Genomic DNA, 17,974 nt, shown 5'->3' on the forward strand with positions numbered 1-17,974 from the left:
TGCTCTGCTCCTCTTGGTCTTAGGGTGATGATATACAGCCTCCCTCGATAAATGGGCTATCTAACACCGTTCCTGAGATTAGCGCGTTCAAACATACAAATAAACAAACTCTTGAGCTTTATAATATTAGTATAGATTAGAAGTAAGTGAGGGTTATCACTAGGTTCTCATCTGTGAAAATAAACATTGGAACTAAGTGGTGGGTATCATCAGTTCGCATTTATTTGAGTAAACATTGGAACTAAGTGGTGGATACCATCAAGTTCGCATTTATTTGAATAAATATTGGAACTGAGTGCGGGTTATCACCAGGTTCATATCTACACAATAACTACATAAATTAATTAATCATCTCTAGTTTTAACTAGACCGTTTCTTCAATACCTGTTTCACTATAATATAAAAATATTCACTAGTTGATGATTTATCAACAGTATTTCGATATTCAATTCATATTTTGTCGATTTTTTCACTGTTCGATGATGTTATAACGATTATTATTTTATGTTAAAATAATAATAGTTGATATAGCTGTCTTTTCGTGAGAAATATTTCATAAAAAATATATATGTAAGAATAATTAATGCACTCTAATAAATAATACATTATTTTTATTATGTACAGTCTTCTAAAAGAAGCGAAGCCGATTAATCTAGAAGATCCTGACAGTTCAGCGGAGCAGATCAAATCACCGCTCAGCGTTAAATTACCTGACCCTATTTCTGTGGAAGATCGCCAACTGCTTGGAAGGTATGAATGTTTTATTTTTTCTTCTACTTATACAATTTTGAAATTAAATTGAACTCGATAATGTAGATGAATTTTGAAATATAATTTTGATGTGGATTTCAAATCTTCTGTTAAAACATATATTATTATGAAATCGTCTATATAAATATTACACACTAAATTATACGGTTTCACATTGTTAAAAATTGTTTTCAATAGTTTTAATGCTTTGAGAAAAGGCTTGAACTATGTATTTTAGCTCCTAATAAACATTTTAGATACGGCGTATGGCTTATGGTAGGATTGTGTACTCCAAATCCCGACACTCCTGACGAGGTTTTGGGAAGATTATTGTCAGTATTGTTCCATTGGTTCCATGTCACTTCATTCTCTTATACTGGTGAGTTTATTGTTAGTTGTTTTATTGTGATATTGAATATGTTATCCTCGACGTATAAACGAATGAAAATATTTCCCAATTTAAGGTTTAATTTTCAAAATACAGGGTCTTTGAAGATTTCATTAAACGATCAAAATAATGCGATGTGAGCGTGGAATACAATTGTTTTAAGTCAATTTTGGTTCATTAATATTACTTTTTCACGAGTGAAAATTGAAAATTGCAGTGCTACTTTTTACTTACGCACTGGTATATGACTATTATTTCTTTTCTACTATGTAGCACTCTATCCGCTGACGCCTTCTCTACTTGTTTCCTTTGTTGTGTTATTTGTTTTATGTTGTCGTATACACAATATTTTTGAAGTGAAAAGTTCTTTAGCGGCGTTGGGTATAAAATCTTAAACTCGCGTCAGGACACGTGACCTGATCGAAAAAGCGTAAGACGGATGGATATCAAACATGCTCAACGTTAATAATCAAGTTTTCACTTCTGCCGGCACTCCCGGAGTGCAACCCGTCTTTTTTATCAATAATTATCTATATTATGTTACAAAAATTTTGCATCCAGGCGAAACAGCGAACACAGTCGAGAAGCTAAAATGGGAGCACGTGTGCGGTTGGATCCGCGGTCTCGCGGAGACACGCAGACGAGCGCTCGTGGCGTGCCTGTTGCCGCACCCGCCGCACCACACGCGCCACGCGGGGCACTGGGACACGCTGGCGTCGCGTGCGCATCACCTGCGGGACGGGTTGAATAGGTGGGGCGTGGGGTATGGGGCAGCTACATACGAGATAGGCGATCTCTTATCGACATCTTAACGCACAATCGTGTATTAAAAGGTCATCAAAATATGTATAGAGAACTGCATAATACTATATGTATAGAGATAAACTACGATAACATGGCGCGCCCCTCCAAATTACTGTTTCAATGTGTGTAGTGACATCCTTACGAAGGAGTTTGTATGTAGTTGTACGTATTCGTCTTTAGTACTTTACGTCCAGATTTGTTGGTCAACTAATCATAAGTTGCCGAGCGCCCAAGACAACGCGCGTGTCGTTTTCATAGAATACGTCAGTGCAGCGCCATTACTAATAATAATGAGCGATTAGAGCGTGACTAGTCGAGCAACAAATCCGTGGATTTGTTTTTGTTTGACGGCCGTCTCATTACGCACACATGCGTTGTGAATCTTGGTGGTACATTGTAAATAGTTTCACAAATACTTTCAAACGTTTTGAATTTTGGAGGGGCGCGCCATGTTATCGTAGTTTATCTCTACACGCATAGGCAAAGTTTTGCTTCAGACAATTTTTAGCGAGTTATTTATTTATTTATTACACTTTATTGCAATACAACCATTAAATAATAGGAAACGATAATAAAAGTTAATTGTGAGTCAATCGAGCTTTTCTAGTAGTGTAAAACTCATCAGTTAATATTGTTCTTCCAGGTTATATTGCTTGATACCATACGGCATCATAACGCAGTCTATATGGGACTACATAATGCCCGCTTGGATGGAAGCTATTTGCACTGATGTACCCGAAAAGGTATGTCACATTTTTGTAAATTTAACAAGATTTTATTTTATGCACTGCTGCAATGAATATTTAAAAAATCCCAAAATTTACATTATGGTTGTTTTTCCCTGTGCTTTTCCCGTATAAGATTCAGTTTAATGCTTGTTTTATTCTGTAAAATTGTATGACTCTTCTTCGCCTTAATTACTATTTAAATTGTTACGCATTAAATCTACTTCGTTTTTTGCGTACATAATTAAAAGAATTGCCATATAATTGCCAATATTTACAGGAATTAATGGAGCTAAAAGTGCCCGTAGCGAAGATTCTGGAACCCGACGGCAGTGTGGTCGGCGATGAAATCAATCTGTATAACTTTGCAACACTGAAGGTCACTGATAAACCACGACCAGATACTGTGCTGCCAGTATTAGAGTGGTTTCAGGTACTTAAAACCTTTTTTATTGCCAGACCAAATATAGTAATTTATTTATCATATTGTCTTTTTGCGTCTTAATAGTTTACTAAAATTTTTATTATTCACAATTCGAAAGAAATCAATTGTTTGTCAACTACTAGAATAGCCATGTTTTAATTTTATTAAATTATACATTTGCAGACAATATCTTTCTTGGAAGTTAGGATACCACTGTCCACCCTGTTTGAATTATTCAGCCATTGCGTCATCAATTTGCCAGAGAAGATATTTAAACCGCAACCTGGTAAGTTAAACAAGGTTTAGATATTCTTGCAAGTCGCCTGTGAAATTTAATTTCTATAACATAATGGAATAGTATACATAATGTACAGTATGTTAATTTATTTTCTTATTACAGGATGCACTATATATTTTGTCAATCCTAACTACAAAACCAGTTTCTATTTGGTTTTAAAAACTTGTTTATTTTTCAAGGATTATTCTTAAAAAAGCCGGGTTCACTTCTTTGTGAAGCAAATTTCTATTCTGTGAAATGTGACAACGATGTCATCATCCATGAAAAGGCTGCTTATACCAATTATAAATTGTGTAGACTCATTTGTTTATTTCCAACCTCACAAATATATGTCGGCGAAAGGTGTAGAATGTGGGCGTTGCGTTGGGTAATCGAGCAAAGAAACACCTCTAACTCAAACATTTCTTTATTTACCACCGATTCGGAAAGCAGTATCTACAGAGAAGAACCGGCAAGAAACTCCATAGTTGCTCTTTTAAATCATGTCAGTTTTACAATACAGTCGTTTCTTAATACAATCACTTGGTATTACAATTATGACCACTAATAAAATAAATATCACAAATAAGCTATAGTAAGCTCGTAATAGATGTGCACTCGGCAACGGTCGGCGAACGAATCACCCGAGTCGTGCGCGCGCGCTGCTTTATATCTGTTCGCCGTTCGTTATTTTTTAAAGCTTCGACGGTGGCGCCGTCACGGCCATTCTGACATACGCTCGTCCTCGAGCGACTTCTGAACACCTGGGAACAAGACAATTAAAACAATGTGCTGGTCCGGCAAGCCCTTCAGCAACCGTGCTAGTCCGGAAATCTCTCCAGATTTCCCTCTAGCGTGCCAGTCCGGAAATCTCTCCAGATTTCCCTCTAGCGTGCTAGACCGGATCTGCAATCCCTATAGCCGAGTTATTGGACCGGACTCCCTTCAATAACTCGCTCTCTCTTTTTTTTTGCACCATTCTTTTTGCTCTCCTTTTTTTGCATCATTCTTTTTGCATCATTTTTTTTGCATCATTCTTTTTGCATCATTCTTTTTGCATCATTCTTTTTGCATCATTTTTTTTTTGCATCATATTTTTGCATCATTTTTTTTGCATAATAATTTTGTTTGCATAAATTTTTTTTTTGCATAATTTTTTTTTGCATAATTTTTTTTTTAAGGATTATTTTTTTTCCTTTTCTTTTTTTTTACACAACAATATTAAATCCAAACTCACGACTCTCTCCACTCTCTCCACTCCTCGGCCATACTGACAATCGTACGTCCTCGTACGTCCCTTCTTGTTTTACAGCACTACGGTATTTCATCCCGGGATTAGACAACTATACCGCTCGGCCATACTGACCTTACAGAACACCAACAACATCCACATAACATAGACACGACGCTCGCTCACCACAAATGAAGGCTCAACTACCGTGGACTGCAAACCAGATAGCACGCACAATTCCTGCAATGAAATCATTACCGTTACAATAATCCACGTTACAAACTTTTACTTTACACAAGTTATCTCTGATACAGTCATACTTGCGTCCTCGTACGCCATAATATCTCACACTACATTACTACGATAATTCATTTTCATTTTTTTTTTCAAAATAACATCCATCCTGCCTCAGCCTACACTGACCTTACAGGGTTTCCACACTGCCCCGATCCTACTGACCGGTCAGAACACACATGTACTATCCTGGACCTCATGCCAGATCACTTTCTTATCACTTTCTTCTAATAAACGACATTACCGTAGTAATATTGGAATATTACGTAAATGTGTGTTGTGTGGACACAACACACATTTACTTCGTACAGCGTACGAGTAAACAGATGTCAGTATGCTACTGGTCAACTATGAAAACTGAAAACAGAGTGTTGCCGCAGCAAATCAGTAAAACGGTACGCGACCGTATCCTCAACGTTTGTGCTGCGTCATCCTGGCATCGCGTCATCGAGCCGTACCATTGATGATGCTACGTTGCTCCATATGCTACGCAACCGCTGCGCCGTACTGTTAACTGCCTCGCTTCTAAACGCTGTGTCGTAAAACACTCTCTGTAATTTAGCTAATTAAAATCAATCTGACATTACCTGTCGTTAATTATGATCATTGACTATAGCGCAAAAATTACAATATCTAAAAAAGTTTAAAACGAATAATTCGTAACTTAACCGCAAAAAAACACAAAATTTCGACTAACTCAAAAAGTGGCAAAAGCTTGTTCTCAAATGTGGTTAAAATTCCTTAACGGTATGATAACAATTGATAAGTGTAGGCTTAAACTCATCTGTGAATCTCATATCGAACAGTAAAAGGGCTGAGCTAAATTTTAGTTTCAACGTAAATAAGAATGTACTGCTCAACAACTACTGTACAACTACCTAATTGATGTATTCAGTTGATGTCAAACTGCAGCTAGTCACAAAAACTATTATCAAGGAATTACATTAAATGCACACAATGTAAATCGATTATACTATCGAATACTCCACGTTTAGGATTTGCGTTCTTATATTTTGAAGCTACAAAATAACCTTCAGAAAACCTGGATGGATTTTTTTCTTTTCTCTATTCAATTAAACAGACATTATATTCTGACGACAGTATGTAAACTGTAAATGCGCTATTAACCTTGAGATTATTTTCGGTTATTATCTTTTTTTTAAACTATCGTAATATTTAACGGACCCTTACGTTGATGGGATAGTTAAGAGTTTTTTTTTTTCTCTTTTTTTATTTTAAAGCAATCAAATTACATACTAAAACCAAATCTAGACCCGTACTCCAATCATAAAATCTTACGCCAGATGTTTATTTGAACACACGCTAATTATCTGTGACATTGTATTATGAACTGCCTAAATAGGGACTTAATAAATTATCTAAGTAAAAATTCAAAACTAAATGCCTCGATTTACCGTTCAAACTAAATCTGCCACATTTCATAAAACTGCATATTGTAAAAACTGTATACTGTGAATTGTTCACGACTTAATATTTTTTTTTTTATAAAGAAATGACCTCAATAATATCACCCTAAATAAAACCTACGAAAAGTTTATTAAACCTCTAAGCACTAGTTAACGCATTGCTTTTCGTTTTTAATCGAATGGCAATAAGGCTGTCTTTGTGTAGCAATTAATTGCTATTTGTCAAGGGTATAGTCTAAATAAAAACTAACGCAGGTAGTTCAAGAAATGAATGCGGGTAGTCAAGAAACTAACGCGGGTAGTTAAGAAACTAATTTAAAAGTAATTCGCATACTGTTTTTTGTTCCGATACACGGACAAGTGAATGTTTATTGTTTACGTTCGATTGAAGTATCTGGATGCAGTGTACAAATTATTGCGCTTTCTTTCTTTAGTGTTAGCTCACAAACTAACCAACATTAAAGCAAGTCGTTACTTAATTCATCTTGAAGTCAGTGCTTACGCCGCGAAGTGTTTTTTTTTTTAAATAACGTGAATTACCTACTCAAGTAAACGTGTCCCTGAATAAGTGAAATACAAGTCACACGACCTAGGTACTGATAATAATCCATTACATTTAGCCCAACTACAAAACCGTAAAGCAATATCGCACGACCTAATAATAACATTACTGCGTGAATAAGTCGAGTTAAATGCAATAAGATTTAACTATACACTGGTCTTGTAGGTTACAACTTTTAACAAAATCTGTACGGCCTGTAAATCAGCGCTGTTTTTATGCAGCATTTAGCTGAGGCTGTGACGATTTTCCTCAATTAATTTTAAGATAAATTTTGTTTTTGGCAATAAATTTCTTTTTCTTTCAAATAAGTTACTACATTTTAAAAACCTTACTTTCTTTATCTAATTGCACACTCAAAGTGAAATGTTATCTACTGACCGATTTCTTACAAGAGAACATCAGAAACATAGTAATAAAAATAGTACGACTGACCAGATTCACCAGCACTTAGCCTCATACATGTGTCGAGTGGCAGCTGCCAACGCGTCGTTTCGTTACACAATAACCCTCCTCTGCCATGAACCACACGGCTTGTAGGCGCACCGCCCGCGCCACTGCTACTGCGATAACGCTGCGATGCCAGACTTGTGAAGTCATGATGAAGCGCTGCTCTCGATCATACGGGGTCCGACGCGGTGGTGCGAGCGGCAGTGGCATCCGCGCAGCGCGAGGCGAAGTTGCCACCCTGCCCGCACATAACGAGCTCTCCCTTTGTCACCGGCTGCTCAGTGACACGTATGCTCGTAGATCTGTAGGATGCCTCTTCCCGTTGAAACTGGATCGAAGTGCCACGTGGTTGCGGCATTTTGTCTTTTAATCAGCGCACGTATTAATTATATCCAGGTTATCGCCACATGCTTTCTCATTTGCTCGATTTGATCCCAATTCTGATGTCGGCGAAAGGTGTAGAATGTGGGCGTTGCGTTGGGTAATCGAGCAAAGAAACACCTCTAACTCAAACATTTCTTTATTTACCACCGATTCGGAAAGCAGTATCTACAGAGAAGAACCGGCAAGAAACTCCATAGTTGCTCTTTTAAATCATGTCAGTTTTACAATACAGTCGTTTCTTAATACAATCACTTGGTATTACAATTATGACCACTAATAAAATAAATATCACAAATAAGCTATAGTAAGCTCGTAATAGATGTGCACTCGGCAACGGTCGGCGAACGAATCACCCGAGTCGTGCGCGCGCGCTGCTTTATATCTGTTCGCCGTTCGTTATTTTTTAAAGCTTCGACGGTGGCGCCGTCATATACATATTTATCTCACACCAAAATATTTCCAGAATGCACAAAACCAAAAGAAGCAGAATCGTCCGATTCACCGAACGGCAATGACAAGGAAAGCGATGATCAGATGAAGCCGCAGAATTTGACGTGTTGTATCCTCATGCTGGATATTTTGTTGAAACAAGTTAGTATTTTTTTCAGAAAAAAAAATGCCTGTTATATCTCTTTCATCATGTAAAGTTTAATTTTTTTAACTTATTTAAGCGGAATCTGCTCATATGTAATACAATTCAGGTCATAAAATGACATTAACAAAATTGTCATTTGAACTTGAAATTAATTTAGGTTAAATTGTAATTTTATTGCTCCTTGATACAGTTAACGAATGAGTTAAGAAAGGTCCTTCGAGTCCCGCTTGATTCTAATATTATGTTTGATCAGTGAAACTTATGAAAGAAGCAGGAGAATTAATTTTCTTATTACTACATTTTTACATAGTATTGTAATTAAAATATTTTAATGGTATCTCAAAATAGCAGAATATTATGCTAAAATAATAATATAATATTACAGATGGAACTTCAACAACATCGTATCAACATTCAGAACGTTAGCAGTGAAGCGACAAAATTGCTTCGACTGATGCTCAAAGCGAATCAAGTCAATACCATTGAACATTGTAAGTATACTTATTTTTTATTATTGGAGATTCATAATGTATTTTTTTAATGTAGATTGATATATTAATTTTTATTTGTATTATTAAAAAAATATTTCAAAAATCCATTTTTATAAATATAAGATTAAAAATTGCGATTTTTATTGATATTGTTATCATCAGGCTATAATCTTTCAGTGTTAATATTTTTCACTATGAGGTTTTACATACACCTTTTACAAACCTACCCTAACTGCAAGGTACTTTTTAAAGTATGTTAATTTTTAATTTGTCGCAGCTTACATTCATTTTAATTGTTTTATTTTTTTTGTTTTTTCTGGTGAATAAAATGATTAATGATTAAAAAAAGATTAATGATGAATCATTGAGTTTGAGTTTATCCCCCAGCGGTGTGCATGTGGGGTGTGTCCTGTTCATACTGTTCGGCTGCTGCACTGTGCCATCAATTAGCCGTTCGGCTTGTGAGAGCTCTGCTACCTGATACTAAGAATTTGGAGGTAATTTTTGTAGAAATAAATGATTTTGTTGAACTACCCTCATAAAAAATCGAAAGTAATATAAATTTCATTTTTTGTAATTGTAATTTAGTTGCTTGTATATTCACCTACGATGAAATGTTTTTCCACGAATTTAATTGTAATACAACTTATATAATATTTAACTAACAATACATTCTTAGTTTTAAACATCTATAAACAAACATCAAATGCTCAAAACTACATAAACTACATCTATTTTTACTCTTAAATCTCATTTTTTTTAAATTTCTATTTATTTTTTCAAACGTTTATAACGAACATAACCAGGTGCAACCAGTCCCCGAAGAGTCATGGTCGGACAAGCGCTCCACCGAGGAGGAGTCCCGGCGCTTCGCCCCCGCGGCCCCCCCCGCGCAGCCCGCCGCAGAGCGCTCTTCGCTCGGGGGCGTGCTGTCGCACATGCCGCATGTATGTATGTCCCGAGATACCGAACTGATGGGTCGTGGTCGGGAAAGTGGAAGATATCTAAAAAAGCTGTGAAATTGACAATATTTGAAGTGAAAACTTCTTTAGCGGCGTTGAGCACTTTTTCTGTAGTGGGTATAAAATCTTAAACTCGCGTCAGGACACGTGACCTGATCGAAAAAGCGTAAGACGGATACCATTCCAAAATATCGAACATGCTCAACGTTAATAATAAAGTTTTCACTTCTGCCGGCACTTCCGGAGTGCAACCCGTCTTTTTGTTTAGTATGAAAGGGGGGGCTTCTACTTAAGTTCACTCAAAAAATAATTATTGTCCTATCCTGTCTATTTCCATCCTAGCCATTGTACAATATTGTGTTTTTTTAAAATGATCATCTTCATTGTTAATACTATCTTCTATAATATTATTGTGTACTTTACAAATTCATGAGATTTATTACTGAAAATATGCATTTTCACACTTCTAACATACTAACATACACTGATCAAATTAACATTTTATACAATACAGTGGAGTTTTAATTATGTAGAAGGTGTGACAAACAATAATTTACCCTCTTCTAAATTTATTTATTTCTTGCCATAAAATTCCCCCATGAAGATTTCCCCCATGTTTTATTTGCATGTACAATCATATCATAATAGTATGTGTGGGATTATACAAACGTTTTAGCATGTTATAAAACATTAAAATTGAACAAATGTAAATAATTGATGTATGTTGTAGATTATATTGCTTTAAACGCGATAAATATAAAATTAAATAAAAGTGTGGTTTACGTTATATCGTATACGCACGTTAAATTTGAATGTTTTTATTAGTGTACCTTTGGATTTTGTATAAATTTGTCATGTAGCCCTTCGTGCACTAATTCTACAAATGTTTTTGAAGTTAATGTTGGAAAGTCCGATATGAAACGATTTAATAGCCGCAAATTAAAGGAGTATTACAACCTGCTTATAATATGACTATATTTAAGACAGTATTGCCAATTCTCATCTTTTCAAGTTCATTTTTGTGGAAATTAATGCGAAAGTTACCAACCCAAACTTTAAAGTTTGAAACAACCTTAATTAATCAGGAAACAATCTACAACAGAATGTTAGTTTCCTGCACTATACATTCTCAAGTACATCAGGCGTCCACCAGAAAAAAAACTCAGACAGAACAAAAAAATTACAAAAAATCTTAGACAAATAAAATATACAGGCATTAAATTATTTCACATCGGACATAAAAGTAGGGCTGTATGTAATAGATGTATAGTTTGTTCATTTCATGCAACTGTCCTTAATGAGCGACGTCGGCTCGGACGGCTCTCTCACTAAGTCGTCAGGCGACACGCAAGTACGTTACCTTTGTATTCCTTCCTGTGCTTCTGTTGTGTGCTTGCTGACCCTTGGTTTTGATATTTCATTGCTAGGATTGAAAATAATTTAATTTCATGAATAAGAGACTGTGACGTTCTTTCTCTTGTTCTGGGGAGGTAAAAATATTCAATGGTCTCAAAAATAGTTGTGTTTTGTCTCGGATGGAAAAAAAATAGTGTAACTTTCCTTAAATTTTATGTGGGTAAACAATTTTATGTCTCCTGTGGGTCCATTCAAAGCTAAAGATATTATTTAAGTGGTGCAGTCAATCCTTTCACTGTGTTGCCACATTCAAAGTTATCCATAAAAATATTATGTTCGTGGTTATAATGACAACATTCCTGAAAAATTCCTAAAATAAAACGCTTTTATTGTAGTTTGGCTAGATATTTAGACCTTAATGTAGATAGTTGTATTTTAGCAGCAATATATTTATACATAAATTTTATTTTTATAAAAGCAATATTCATCTCATTATAGTCATTAAATACATTTATTTGCAAATACACATATGCAGTAAGATGCTTTTTAATATATGAAATTGGATTTAAAGCAGACAACATTGGCTGTCAATTTTCTATTCTTCATTCTTTCTTAAATCTTTGAACCGGTTATTATTTAATAGTTCCGAGTACCTACTCCTGTAAATCTTATACCTCTAAGTCAAAAAATATCTCAATTTTTGTTCGGATAAAAACGTGGTCTGTCCTTATTGCATTTTTGTATTTGCAACAATGGAATAAAAAATATACATGTAATTTATGTATTTTTTCTGCTTGTATATTTTTATATATATTTGGCTAAGTGAGCGAAGTAATATGGCTAAAATATTTAAACATTAATAAAATTTGTTTAATGATTCATATTGAATTACTTTCACGTGTAAATAAATCCATTGAACCAACAAAATTTGTATACTATGAATACCCTATACTCATTCATGGAAGAAGGCTTAACAAGAACAAGAAAAAAGTGCTATCTTCACCTAATTTCACAAAGACAAGTTCTTTCATGTTATTTCTGCTAACATTATGCTATACTTTTTTAATGTACTGAATATTTCTAATGTCACATAATCAAAACTGCCAAGGTTTCGACCTGAAATAGAATATAGCATCAAAGATCATCCTTTAACCTAATATCAATATAAAGATCTAAAAATATTTTTGCTGAGTGCAAAGGCATACTTGCATTTGATCCTGTAAGGTCATATTTATGGCATACCAAATTTTAATTTTCTAAACGTATGGATCAAAATCATCCCTGTTTTAAATCCTGCCCATAAAATAGTCCTACTGACCATTATCAGTACAAAGTCCCCACATTGTTAGATAATGACAGCAACAGTGGAGACGATCACAGAACAGCTGGACATGGCGGTATCACTACCGCCGGCAGAACAGCCGCCCACTGCTGTTGCACACTCTGTGACTTTGACGGACACTGATGTGGCTACTGCTACCGCTAATGTAAGTAATTAAAGTGAATTAACTGTTGTTTAGTGTGGTAGAAAACAGGGTTTCTGATTTTAGAAAGTAGAAAGATCAAGATTTCAATGAGGCACTAACTCAATAGATATTAGTTGTATCTTTCTTTCTTTTTTCTGTTTAAATATGCTATCTGTTAGTTTAATAATAATGTTGATTTGAGATTCCAAACATTTTTTTAATAATTACATTCATAAGTACAAACGATAAGACTTTCATTTACCAGTTCGTTATTTATAAAGAATATTTAAAATTATTGATCCTTCAAGCTGGTTGGTTTAACTATTTTTAGGTATCCACACCTAACTTACTGGGAGAACATGAGGCAGAATCTGTAGAGGATGATATCACGAACTTTTGGCCAACTTCAGCTGGTCGCTTTCACTTCTGCATTGAGGAGTTACCGCAAGAACTTCAGTATATACATCAGTTGTTACAGGTAGATAGGCTTAATGAAGATATTGTTCGTAATAAGTGAAAAATTTGATGATGATGTTTGACCTTTTTTAAATTGTTATATATTATAGTACCCACATAATTTTTTTAATTAAAATTTTCTGAAATTTGGCTATTGCAGGAGTTGAAAAACACGACAAGACCGGATGTACTATATTACTTATTACAATGCTTGCAAGTACTCGTGCTGAACACAGATGCGTTGGCAGAACATAAAGGTTTCTTGATTTGGTGCCAAGAAAACCTGCTTATAGACAAGTAAGTGCAAATAGGCTTTATTTCTACAATTACTTAAGTTGTTCGGCCTTTTTAAACATAGTCTTACAGGATTATAGTAGGAGTATTTATCATATTGTACTTGCTCCAATACCTTGTATGTTTTTTTATTTGATATATTCTCGTTTTTATAATAAATTAGCTCTCCACCTGCGACTTCGCCTGCGTAGTCAAAGTAAAACCCGCATATCCCCGCTTCGCACACGCACGTACCAGATTATCTACCATTACTGGGATTTCCTGTATATTGATCTTTCGATTGGTTATTATCAGGTTCAGATATGAAGCGTGAAATGTATTTTCACGTTTTAATTTATTATTAACTTTACTAAAAGCACTGATATTGAGTATTTAGCTAATGGACTGATTGAAGTATGATGTTCGTACAACATATTCAGCGAGCTAATTGTTTATTTTCAAGTTTTTAACAAAAATATATTATTAGACGATGTGCTGGATTTGTTTTTGGTGAATCTCAGTTAGAAACCCTATCAAGTGCGCACATAGCGTACCTTCAGCATAATCCGTGTTTCTATAAAAATTTCCAAGTTTAGCTGATCAACTTTGATCAGACAATGAATAGGTTTGTGGAATTTTTTAACGCGATTTTTTTTATGCTATTAGAAAATGTGATACCTTGTCTTCCCTATTTCTCGGTAATAAGTCGGTTTTTGTCATTTGGCTCCTGAGATATAGTGTTTTACTAATTCCGAGAGAGCAGAGGGAGCCCATGGACTCCTATTCAAGCTGTACTCGTTGAATTTTATATTTTTGGTTTTATCGCATTCAAATGCTTTATAATTTATAAAGAATATAAAAAATTCGATCACGAGGTGGGACTCGAACCCGCAACCTTTCACGCCAATCTGGGGCGGACGCTTGACGAACTCAGCCACCCGTGACCCGCCAGAGCGATCGAATTTATTATATTCTTTCAGTTTTATGTGTCTAAGGGACACACCGCGCGCCATCTCAAGCTGTACTTATTTATTATGTAATTTTTTTTACCTAGCCTGTGGAACGTGTGCGACGCGGCGCAGTCGCACATCGCGTCGGTGGCGGTGCCCGTGCTGCTGCACTGCGTTACGCTGGCGGGCGGCGCCGACGTGCTGTGCGCGCTGCTGCGGGACGCCTTCCACCACGCCGACCCCACGCGCCGCTTCACCGCCGTCGAGCGCGTCACCATGCTCGTGCGGTCAGTGCACACGCGGCTACACGCCTCTACGGGCAGTTCACACGCGGCTACAAGCCTCTACGGGCAGTTCACACGCAGCTACACGCCTCTACGGTCAGTTCATACGCGGCTACACGGCTCTACGGGCAGTTCACACGCGGCTACACGCCTCTACGGGCAGTTCACACGCGGCTACACGCCTCTACGGTCAGTTCATACGCGGCTACACGGCTCTACGGGCAGTTCACACGCGGCTACACGCCTCTACGGGCAGTTCACACGCGGCTACACGCCTCTACGGTCAGTTCATACGCGGCTACACGCCTCTACTGGCAGTTCACACGCAGCTACACGCCTCTACGGGCAGTTCACACGCGGCTACACGCCTGTACGGTCAGTTCATACGCGGCTACACGGCTCTACGGGCAGTTCACACGCGGCTACACGCCTCTACGGGCAGTTCACACGCGGCTACACGCCTCTACGGTCAGTTCATACGCGGCTACACGGCTCTACGGGCAGTTCACACGCGGCTACACGTCTCTACGGGCAGTTCACACGCGGCTACACGCCTCTACGGTCAGTTCACACGCGGCTACACGCCTCTACGGGCAGTTCACACGCGGCTACACGCCTCTACGATCAGTTCATACGCGGCTACACGGCTCTACGGGCAGTTCACACGCGGCTACACGCCTCTACGGGCAGTTCACACGCGGCTACACGCCTCTACGATCAGTTCATACGCGGCTACACGGCTCTACGGGCAGTTCACACGCGGCTACACGCCTCTACGGGCAGTTCACACGCGGCTACACGCCTCTACGGTCAGTTCACGTACGGTCAGCACGTATGCATGTATTTCACATGCAACGTGATATCAACATTAGTTAATTATAACATGAACAAAAAAAAGATGAACAATCATCTTTAAACTTTAAGAAAATTTCCTTATATTCCCTACACAAGCACTTAAATAATCACTAATAAATTATCTCCCACAGTTTCATGGACGGGTCTCCAATAAAAACGAGTCTCCCGCTACAAACAGCATTGGCAACTGCATTCTGCTACTTAATATCAAGTATGGACGATATCAACGTGTACGTGGCGCAGCGGGCAACACTATATATTGGGACTATACATGATAATGCTATTGAGGTAATTAGTGAGAAATATTTTAATGATGTGGTTCGATTTATCGATAGATTATGCTATATTAAAATTGACTCGAAGGTCCTGAAATACTAGAAGGACCATTTTTGCACAATATTAGAAGCAGTTCAATGAATCCAATGCCCAAACTAATAAAATAAGAAAACAATAATTTATTGTATGTGATCTTCAATTTAAAAAAAGACATTTTTGAAATTATTTCAATGCTTCTTTTTTAGATGTCTGTATAACAAGCAATGTACAATTGGCGTAATAAAAAAAAAAAAATACGTTAATATTTTTTTGTAATTATTATAACCATGCCATTAAAAAATGTGGCAATTCCCAGAACAGCATTTTTTTATACCACTACTAGCGGTTCGCCCCGGCTTCGCTCGTGGTACCTACATGTTTAAACTATCCTATCTCTCAAGTTGGATTGAACTGCACATGGTGTGCGAATTTTATTATAACCGGTTAAGTGGTTTAGGAGTCAAACATTGTGACACGAGATTTATATATATTAAGATAAATTACTAATACTTTATTTTCAGCTGCTCCTCTATTGCCTGGAGACCCAGTTCGACCTGGTGATAGTGGACCGACCAATGATTCTGCAATCTGTATACCAGCTACATAACACTCTCAGTGACAGACGAATTCTAACCTGGGACTTCTTCCTGAATCGATTCGAAGCGCTGTTCTTGGAGGCCCAAATCAATACTAATAAGAATGTTGACTTTTCCAATTTGAGAGGTAGGTTTTTAACACTTGTAAATTTAATGTGAACGATAAAAGTAAGCTTTTTCTTGTAGGATGATAGAAAGAACTATATTTAATACAGTTAAAATTTTAATTTTTGAAACAACGAATATTATTCAAAATTATAAACATTAGCTAATGAGTGGCAGAACTGGTTTCAGATCATATTTTATTGACCTTTAAATGTATGATAGAAGAAAACTAAATTTAATTAATTCATATGCAATTATATTTTTGTTCGTATCTAACAACATTTATTTAATTATTACTGCGTACATTTCATACTCTGCAACTAGGGTACTTGCAAATAAATAATTACATTTTAGTTTGTCTATTACGACATAAATCACCTCTTCAACATTTCAAACATTTTATAACTACATACAATTCTTGCAATTTTTGAAGTGAAAACTTCTTTAGCGGCGTTGAGCACTTTTTCTGTAATGGGTATAAAATTCTATATATTAAACTAACGTCAGGACACGTGACCTGATCGAAAAAGCGTAAGACGGATACCATTCCAAAATATCAAACATGCTCAACGTTAAAATCAAGATTTCACTTCTGCCGGCACTCCCCCAGTGCAACCCGTCTTTTTTTATTCCCAGAGCTAGTAAGCAGTTCCACAAGCTCCGAGTGGTTCATGTACAAAGTGCGTCGTGCGCACGACGCTTTGAGTGCGGTCGCGCGGGAGCCGCACGCACACACGCACACGCACACACACGCACACGCACACGCACGGTCGTTATCTGCGTCTTTTGGGGCCAAGTGGCCGTATAAAAGGACCATATCTGCACCAGCTGCTGTTCCACCTCATCCAGCTGGTAAAAATCATTTATTATCTGTGGCAAATAGTTCATAAACACGCATACGGATGCGCACGCGCACGAACAGTCTTTATCTGCATCTTTTGGTGCTAAGTGGCCGTATAAGAGGACCATATCTGCACCAGCTGCTGTTCCACCTCATCCAGCTGGTAAGCAAAAATATTTTTTATCTGTGGCACGTGCGTTTTGGTTACCTATCTTAATCTCGAATTTTAATATTCCGAATATCATAATCCAGAAAACGTTTGGACATTTTTTCATAACCCCGAATTTTAAAATTTCGAAGTTTTGTTTGCCATATAATCGCAACTCCGAATTTCATTTGCCCATTTCTTCATTTGTACGACGTTTTACAATCCAGACGAATGAGTTCCAGACATACGAAATCTAAATGCACAAAATCCAGATGACCGTAATCCATATGCACGAAAGCCAGATTTTTAAAACACAAATTTTTGAAATACAGTTGATTGATATCCAGACAAACAATGTCCAGATTTTTGAAATTCAAATAAACGATATCCAGAAAAACGAAATCCTTCCAGGGGGTCGCAGCACGAACCTAACCTAACCTTCTGAATAGATTTTAACACTTTAACCTTTCTGTAATGGGCAAGTGAAACAATAGCGAGTCGGTTCTGACTTCTGGCACTCGCCGGCCGCTGCCGCGGCACGCTCGCTTCGCTCGCTCGGCTCGTGCTT

At 36.9% G+C, this 17,974-nt stretch overlaps 1 protein-coding gene across 1 annotated transcript in view; it reads left to right on the forward strand.

Moving 5' to 3' along the window:
* unc79 (UNC-79 domain-containing protein) overlaps positions 1-17,974 on the forward strand; it is a 50,804-nt gene that overhangs the window by 7,803 nt on the left and 25,027 nt on the right. Inside the window, exons 11-27 of the mRNA XM_090113930.1 lie at positions 625-750; positions 1,008-1,129; positions 1,700-1,889; positions 2,586-2,685; positions 2,948-3,100; positions 3,275-3,377; positions 8,177-8,304; positions 8,694-8,799; positions 9,187-9,296; positions 9,606-9,746; positions 12,467-12,604; positions 12,915-13,061; positions 13,200-13,336; positions 14,367-14,549; positions 15,533-15,689; positions 16,238-16,439; positions 17,054-17,269. Coding sequence (XP_089970056.1) covers positions 625-750; positions 1,008-1,129; positions 1,700-1,889; positions 2,586-2,685; positions 2,948-3,100; positions 3,275-3,377; positions 8,177-8,304; positions 8,694-8,799; positions 9,187-9,296; positions 9,606-9,746; positions 12,467-12,604; positions 12,915-13,061; positions 13,200-13,336; positions 14,367-14,549; positions 15,533-15,689; positions 16,238-16,439; positions 17,054-17,269 — 2,459 coding nt within the window. The remainder of the gene's footprint in view (positions 1-624; positions 751-1,007; positions 1,130-1,699; positions 1,890-2,585; positions 2,686-2,947; positions 3,101-3,274; positions 3,378-8,176; positions 8,305-8,693; positions 8,800-9,186; positions 9,297-9,605; positions 9,747-12,466; positions 12,605-12,914; positions 13,062-13,199; positions 13,337-14,366; positions 14,550-15,532; positions 15,690-16,237; positions 16,440-17,053; positions 17,270-17,974) is intronic.

Source organism: Colias eurytheme, chromosome 20 (assembly GCF_061535395.1).
Source record: "Colias eurytheme isolate Ceu_HAF_F1 chromosome 20, ilColEury1 Martin Lab GWU primary, whole genome shotgun sequence".
Lineage (NCBI taxonomy): Eukaryota > Metazoa > Arthropoda > Insecta > Lepidoptera > Pieridae > Colias > Colias eurytheme.